The following is an 8,677-nucleotide window of genomic DNA, read 5'->3' on the forward strand; positions in this document are numbered from 1 at the left end:
GGAAAGATGGTGGAAAGAGGGAGTTTTGCTCTTTCGCCCAGGCTGGAGTGCAGTGGCACGATCTCAGCTCACTGTAACCTCCGACTCCCAGGTTTCAGCAATTCTCCTGCCTCAGCCTCCTGAGTAGCTGGGATTATAGGCACCTGCTCTTGAACGCCTGCCCTCAAGTGATTCACCCACCTCGGCCTCCCAAAGTACTAGAATTACAGGCGTAAGCCACCGTGCCCAGCCAGCTAAAGTCCGTGCCCAGCCAGCTAAAGTCATTTACATCAGCTCATTTTCTCCATACAGATAAGGCAACGCAGGCACACGGAGTTAAATGACACATTCAGGCCCGCACAGTGAGTGAGTGGCAGAGCCAGTACTCAGCCCAGGGACTGTCCAGCTCCAAAGCCCCCGCTTATCGCTCCACAGGTTTTTCCAGCACAGCAAGGCAGCTTTCCCTCTGCCAGTTTGTAATTTGGAAAATTATTCTTTTTCCAGGACAAGTAACTCAGAATAATATTAGACATGATCGAAGAGATGGCTGGTTTAGTGGAGAGATGATTTAGAATGCCTAAACTAGAAATAATTACTGGTGATAAAAATGATGAATAACAGACACTAACAATTACACAGCGCTGCTAGGTATCATGAGTTTGCTCAGTGAGTACTCACAGCCACCCCATGACGGTTAAGTATTACTGTTTTATGGTTTTACAGATGAGGAAACCGAGGCACAAGGGGGTTAAACAATTTGTGTCAGTAGGGCCAGGCATGGTGGCTCACGCCTATAATGCTTTGGTAGGCTGAGGCAGGTAGATCATAAGGTCAGGAGATTGAGATCATCCTGGCCAACATGGTGAAACCCCATCTCTACTAGAAATACAGAAATTAGTTGGGCATGGTGGCAGGGGCCTGTAATCCCAGCTACTCAGAAGGCTGAGGCAGGAGAATTGCTTAAACCAGGGAGTCAGAGTTTACAGTAAACCAAGATTGTGCCACTACACTCCAGCATGGCGACAGAGCGAGTCTCAAAATATAAAATAAAATAAAAATCATTTGTGTCAGCTCAAACAGCTGGTAGAGACAGAGCCAGGGTCTGGGGTCTGGCTTAAGAGAATAAACCCCTGACCCTCCACTGTCCTGCTGCCAGTCGTCTGGTGCCTCAGATCAGGGCTGGCTAGAAGGACCTGCTGTGGTTCTTGCAGGCCACCCAGTCTCTGATGGCCAGTGGCCTAATGAATGGGTACTTTCTCAACTCTCAAGTTCTTTCCTGTCATTGCAGGTACTGGTACAAGAGGAGCACCTGTGTTCTCTGTTAAGTCCTGTGCACCCGGAGGTCTTTGTCACCATATCTGATCTCAGGTGATGCTCACATGCCCCTTACAGGGGAATCCTGGTTCCTCTCAGGGCCAATGCCAGGTCCAACTGACATGACCCTTTGTTTTTGTTTTGTTTCTCTTTTTGCAACGGAGTCTCGCTGTGTTACTCAGGCTGAAGTGCAATGGCGCAGTCTTGGCTCACTGCAACCTCGGCCCCTGGGTTCAAGCAATTCTCCTGCCTCACTCAGCCTCCTGCATAGCTGGGATTACAGGTGTGCACTACCACGCCTGGCTAATTTTGTATTTTTAGTAGAGATGGGGTTTCACCATGTTGCCCAGGCTGGTCTTGAATTCCTGACCTCAGGTGATCCACCCGCCTCGGCTTCCCAAAGGGCTGGGATTTCAGATGTGAGCCACCATGCCCGGCCATGATCCATATTTTTAATTTTTGAAAACGGTTTATTTAGAAAAGCAGAGCCAAATCCATGTTTTTGCATAAGCACTTTGATTTCACATATGCTACTATCCATATCTGAAAACCCTTGCTAGAATCTCTTTAGAGTTGAGTTTTGTCCCAAGTATATTTGGTAGGAAGTTACTCCCATATATGCCATATGACTTTAGAGTTCTGACTTGTAAGAAATTTAGAAGGGCTGCCTGCTGTTTACCTGTCAGAGATTTGTGTTACAGTGATTAAGCTGATCAATGGTCCTGAGAAGTCTTGCAGTTAAAAAGTTTTTTAACTAGATTCAACCCATGATTCCCCAAATGAACATTCAGCAGAATATGCTTTGGAAAATTGTGGCTTACCACACTAGGCTGTAGTAGGCTTCCCTCTGTGGTTGAACTGAAGGGAGCCCTGCAACGATATTACTCCAGTAACTACTTGGGGGGAAACTCTTCCTCTAACCTTTTGCAAGATTTATCTGAACAGACCGACAAGCCATGCCATTTATCTCTCCCAACAGAACAGTGCACTGGCCTGTCTTCCCTTTCCTTTTTAGTTCCATTGCTCTGTGCTTATCAATATCAAATCAAACCATCTTCCCAGCTGGCTGTTACCAAACTGTCTTTTCTTAGTTACCAAGATGTCCATTTGCTGTCTGGCTCTGAAGATCGAGCCGAGTTGTTCAGTCTTATCACCAGGAGTATAATCACTCTGCCCTCTGTAAGGACTCTTACCCAGATGCGGGAAATCGTGCCCAATGGGACCTGCAACACAGAGGTAACTCACGCTTTGCTTTAGCCACTTTCCATCCACAGGGTCAGCTGATCTTGGCCTTTTGAGAGTGCATTTGATTTTTTGAAACTAGTCAAAAACCGTAAGCCAAGTCTGGTGAATAAAATAGGTGGTTAAATTAGAAGATAGCTTCTTTCAAGTCTTCATTTTGTCTTCTTTCCTTGTTCATCTATTCTTTCCTTCCTTTTGGCTTTAAAATAAGGTGGGAGCACTCATTTGTATGCTTAACATTTATTTAAGGGTCACCATATGCCAAACGTGATAAGAAGTGGTAATACAGCAGCACAGTCCCACTCAAGGAGCTTACATTCTAGTGCAGAGAGACAAACTGTTGATACATAAATATAAAATGTCAGCTGATAATAAGTGTTATGAAAAAAATAAAGCAGGGGAAGAGCAGGATAGAGAGCCCTGTGGTTGGGAGGCGCATGGGTGGTCGGGTAAAGCCTTCATGATGGGGTGATAACTGAAAGAAGAGAGAAGGTTTGTGGTGTATCTGGAGAGAAAGCTTTCAAGCAGAGGGAAGAGTACACACAGGCCTTGATCTCTTCTTCAGTGGCTAAGAAACTGGTTGGTAAAGCAGTTACACAAGAGGACTCTATTGCCCTCTGTTTCAAGATGTCAGAAAGAGTCACAAGTCAACTTTAAAGAATCTTGGCTGGGCGCAGTGGCTCATGCCTATAATCCCAGCACTTTGAGAGGCCGAGGCGGGCAGATCACGAGGTCGGGAGATTGAGACCATCCTGGCTAACATGGTGAAACCCCATCTCTACTAAAAATACAAAAAAATGCCGGGCGCGGTGGCTCAAGCCTGTAATCCCAGCACTTTGGGAGGCCGAGGCGGGTGGATCACGAGGTCAAGAGATCGAGACCATCCTGGTCAACATGGTGAAACCCCGTCTCTACTAAAAATACAAAAATTAGCTGGGCATGGTGGCGCATGCCTGTAATCCCAGCTACTCAGGAGGCTGAGGCAGGAGAATTGCCTGAACCCAGGATGCGGAGGTTGCGGTGAGCCGAGATCGCACCACTGCACTCCAGCCTGGGCGACAGAGTGAGACTCCATCTCAAAAAATAAAAAATAAAAGAATCTTGATAATGACTCTTAAGCAATTTCCCAGATGTAGTAAGACTCAGTCAGCTGTGATCCCTCTAATGCCAAGGCATCCATTTGAAATGAAGATGTATTCCTTTTATCTCATGCCGCAAACTCTCTACCAGTACGTTTACACTGGTTCTGCAACTTTGAGTAAAGTCTTAGGATCAGAAGAGCCTCCAAAGCATCCCATGCTAGGGGAACTTCACATGAGATGGGGGAGCATCGCTGATCCTGTGCCTTCTCAGTGTCTTTACAGGGAGACGTTTCAGGCATTCTTTGAGATGCTCCAGAGTTTGGTGGTAAAAGACCCACATTTGGAAAATCTTGACACCATTATTAAGGTAAACAAGATATCAAGGGAGAATGAGAAATTCTATTAACTGGTGAAAGTGGGAGATGAAAGTGTGGAAGGACTCAGTTGTAAGAGGCAATGTAGTAAAGAGTATCGGCTATCAACTTTGAGTCAGAGGCTTGGGTTCAAATTCTGACTCTGCCATTCATTGGTTATAAGTTCTGCTAGAAATTCTGCAAGGAATTTGCTCTCTCAGAGTCACATTTCTTCACGTTTACATGGAGATAATAATTACTGAGAATACTGAATAAACGGCCTTCAATTGTTTATTTATTTATTTTCAGAGACAGGGTCTTGCTCTGTTGCCCAGACTGAAGTGCAGTGGCATCATCATAGCTCCCTGCAGACTCAAACTCTTGGCCTCAAGTTATCTTCCCACCTCTGCCTTGGGAAGCCAAGGCGGGTGACTCATTTGAGGCCAGGAGCTCAAGACGAGCCTCACCAACATGGCAAAACCCTGACTCTACTTAAAAAAAATACAAAAATTAGCCAGGCATGGTGATGCCCACCTGTAATCCCAGCTACTCGGGAGGCTGAGGCATGAGAATCACTTGAACCTGGGAGGCGGAGGTTGCAGTAAGCAGCAATTGCACCACTGCACTCCAGCCTGGGTGACAGAGACTCTGTATCAAAAAAAATTTTAACAGTATTATTCCTTACTAATATAGAAGGGTTTTATTCAGTGATGAGGGAAGAGTCAGCCTCAAGAGTTACTAAGGCCGGATGCAGTGACTCATGCCTGTAATCTCAGCACTTTGGGAGGCCAAGGCGGGTGAATCATTTGAGGTCAGGTGTTCGAGACCAGCCTGGCTAACATGGTGAAACCCTGTCTCTACTAAAAAGGCAAAATTAGCCAGGCGTGGTGGTACATGCCTGTAGTCTCAGGTACTTGGGAGGCTGAGGCAGGAGAATCACTTGAACCCGGTAGGCGGAGGTCGCAGTGAGCCAAGATTGTGCCACTGCACTCCACCCTGGGTGACAGTGCAAGGCTTCTTCTCAAAAACAAATGAAAAAAAAAGAGTTAGTAAATAAGCAGCTTCCTACCAGATGATACTCAAAGGTCATAATAACCAACTTCTCTGACCTGCACCTGATTCTGTATATGCCATTCCATCACTAGAGATTTATTCGTTGGAATTCCTTCACTGCGGTTCAGGTATCTTGCTCTCTTGCCCTTTTTTGGTGTTGTTGTTGTTATTTTACTTTTATTTTTCTTACCCTTTTTTAAGGTGCAAATATCCCAGAAAGGGATAACCCTTTAAGCTATTATTAATCATCTGCACCCTATGATCCATTTATTCTTGTCCTAACTGACAAGCAAGACGCAAAGACTTAGGCAGTCGGGTGGTTTGGCTGCTAAAGGAGCTTCTTTTCTTTCTCTCTTTCTTCCTTTTTTTTTTTTTTTTTTTTTTTTTTTTTTTTTTTTTTTTTTTTTTTTTTTTTTTTTTTTTTTTTGGAGTCTCGCTTTGTCATCCAGGCTGGAGTGCGGTGGCGCAATCTCAGCTCACTGCAACCTCCACCTCCTGGGTTCAAGCAATTCTCCTGAATCAGCCTCCTGAGTAGCTGGGATTACAGGCGTGCACTGCTGCGCCCAGCTAATTTTGTATTTTTAGTAGAGACAGGGTTTCACCATGTTGGTCAGGCTGGTCTTGAACTCCTGACCTCTTGATTCACCTGCCTCAGCCTCCCAAAGTGCTGGGATTACAGGCATGAGCCACTGCATCCAGCCCAGGAGCTTATTTTCTAGCTCATTTTCTGTGCTTCTGTACAGAATAATTAATTAAAGAATTGGGATGAAGGGAAAAATGATAAATAATAACAAATAATAAATGCTCTGATGGGCATTTATTCTTGTCCTAACTGACCTTACTACTATTTCTCATTCCTCTTCTATTTGTACATTAGCATACCAGCCAGATTGGGTTTCTCCTCTTTATTCAGTTGTACTTTGTACTTTCCTGCCTTCATAGCTTAATTCAAGCCTTTCTTTTTTTGAGACAGGGTCTCACTCTGTCACCAGGCTGGAGTACAGTGGCACGATCTCAGCTCACTGTAATCTCCACCTCCCAGGCTCAAGCAATCGTCCCACCTCAGCCTCCCGAGCAGCTGGGACTACAGGTGCACGCCACCATGCCCAGCTAATTTTTGGATTTTTTTGTAAAGATGGGGTTTCACCACGTTACCCAGGCTGGTCTCCAACTCCTGGGCTTAAGCAATCTGTAATTCCTCCCAAAGTGCTGGGATTACAGGCATGAGCAACCACACCTGGCTATTCTCATAATTCTTCAATATTAATAGTATGTTGTTAAATTTATTTCTTTTTAAGGCAGATTTGAAAGGGCTAAAACCATTCAGAAGTACAGAAAAATTAATTGAAGAATTGGGCTGAAGGGAAAATAAGCTCTGGCCAGGTGCAATGGCTCACGCCTGTAATCCCAGCACTTTGGGAGGCCAAGGTGGATGGATCACCTGAGGTCAGGAGTTTGAGATCAGCCTGGCCAACATGGTAAAATCCCCTCTTCACAAAAATACAGAAATTAGCAGGCATGGTGGTAGGTGCCTGTAGTCCTGGCTACTCAGGAGGCTGAGGTAAGAGAAGAACCCGGGAGGCTGAGGTTGCAGTGAGCTGAGATTGCACCATTGCACTCCATCCTGGGCCACAGAGCAAGACTCCATCTCAAAAAAAGAAAAGAAGCTCCTATGTAGCAGCCAAATCACCTACTGCCTAGGTCTTTGTGCCTTGCTTATCATTCTACCACTTTCATTTCCAACTCGAGCTATAATAGTATTTAGCAAAGTATTTTCAGACCTGGTAGCAGCTTGGAGCTTCTCTCTCTGCATTTTTTTCTAAACACAATAAAGATGGTACCCCAAATCTTCCTGATAAACCAGTTAGCCTCCTTTTATTTCTCACAGCACATGGACCCCTGGTTACAGTCAGTCAAAGACCATGAGCGGGAACGGGCCACAGCCAGCATGGCTCAAGTTCTGAAGTGCTTATCCAGACATCTCAGCTTGGAGGTGAGCAGCCCTGTAAAAATCCAAAACCGTTCCCCCACTACCTATTTGCCCTCCTCTTTAGGACTCCCCAGACTGCTCCTGTGTCCCCCTCATGCTCATGGACTGTCACAGCATCATAGCGTTTAGCATCATCTTCATATCTGCCCTTCTCCTAAGCAGCTTGGGGCCAGGTACTATGTTAATTCATCTTTGCATCCCAATTGCTTAGCACAGAAGCTGAGACATGATACAGTAAATGTAACCTGAAAATGCCTGAGGGCCACGGTTGCCTAATCTCTGTATAGTGCTATATTTGAGTCCAACAGGCAAGTTGAAATAAATCAACTTAATTATCTCCCAGCAACTCAAAGAGAATGGTGCTATGGCACCTCTTTTCAGATCTTCATTTTTCTTTTTCTCTCTCTCACTTCTCAGTTGTGAATCCTGTCCATATGGCATCTCATTATGATGATGATGATTATGCAAAACAGGGTCCTGCTCCATCACTCAGGCTGGAGTGCAGTGGCGCCATCATAGCTCACTGCAGCCTTGAACTCCTGGCCTCAAGCAATCTTCCTGCCTCAGCCTTCCAAGTAGCTGGGACTACAGTCACGCACCACCACACCTGGCTAATTTTTAAAATTTTTTGTAGAGACGGGGTGTCACTTTGTTGCCCAGGCTGGTCTTGAACTCCTGGCTTCAAGTAATCCTCCTGTCCCAGCCTCTCAAAGCACTGAGATTACTGCCATGAGCCACTGCACCTAGCCATATCTCTTTTAAAAACAACTTCTCCTTTATTCATGCACTCACTTCTCCATTGAGAATCCTCTCCATAACTCCTAACAAGAATTCCTCAAAACTTTTTTCCTCTTTCCTGGGTCTACTCCTTTTTCCATCTGAGCAGGTTTTCTAGCCATTGGTGCATCTCCTGTCTCCACACATCATTTCTCCGACTTGCAGAATAAGGCCTGGGAACTGGAAGAGAGGCTGGTAGGGTAGGAATGGTGCTTATACCAAAATTTTCATTAGATAATCTGTTCTTTCTTTCATTTCTTTCTTTCTTTCATTTCTTTCTTTCTTTCTTTCTTTCTTTTTCTTTCTTTCTTACTTTTTTTCTCTCTCTCTTTTTCTCTTTCTTTCTCTCTTTTCTCTCCTCTCTTTTTTCTTCCTGCCCAAAACACAAGAAGGAAAATAATTTGTTCCTGATACAAATATTCTAACAGTCATGTTTAAAAGGACTGCGTTCCAGTCAGTCCTTTATTTCTCACATTGAAAAGATATCCAAACTTATTAAAGTAAGTGCAGTCCCTCCAACTATGCTATTTTCTTTTTTCTCTTTAGTGAACAAAAGCAAGTATTTTCTGGCCGTCACTGACTGCCCTATTATTTTGATACCAACAATGCGTTGTTCTTCCTTCCACAACCCTCAACCTCTAATTTTGGCTACAGACTAAAGAATAGAGTTTCAGATGATTCCCTCCTGTACGTTATTCTCTCTCCAGGTCCTGGTGACCTTCCTTAGCGTATGTTTTTCCTAGAGAGAGTTGCAAATATGGGTCTGGGCGCGGTGGCTAAGCCTGTAATCCCAGCACTTCAGGAGGCCACGGTGGGTGGATCACTTGAGCTCAGGAGTTTGAGACCAGCCTGGCCAGCATGGTGAAACTCTGTCTCTATTAAAAATA

The 8,677-nt window shown here is 44.8% G+C and overlaps 1 protein-coding gene across 2 annotated transcripts in view; it reads left to right on the forward strand.

Annotated features, from left to right (window-relative positions):
* Nucleotides 1-8,677, forward strand: part of MROH8 (maestro heat like repeat family member 8) — a 49,681-nt gene that overhangs the window by 16,095 nt on the left and 24,909 nt on the right. The window contains exons 5-8 of one of the 2 annotated variants that reach the window (XM_017512350.1): nt 1,268-1,347; nt 2,385-2,529; nt 3,889-3,984; nt 6,912-7,016. In XM_017512350.1, coding sequence (XP_017367839.1) covers nt 1,268-1,347; nt 2,385-2,529; nt 3,889-3,984; nt 6,912-7,016 — 426 coding nt within the window. The remainder of the gene's footprint in view (nt 1-1,267; nt 1,348-2,384; nt 2,530-3,888; nt 3,985-6,911; nt 7,017-8,677) is intronic. The other variant, XM_017512357.1, reaches the window with a different exon arrangement.

Source organism: Cebus imitator, unplaced genomic scaffold (assembly GCF_001604975.1).
Source record: "Cebus imitator isolate Cc_AM_T3 unplaced genomic scaffold, Cebus_imitator-1.0 Scaffold18, whole genome shotgun sequence".
Lineage (NCBI taxonomy): Eukaryota > Metazoa > Chordata > Mammalia > Primates > Cebidae > Cebus > Cebus imitator.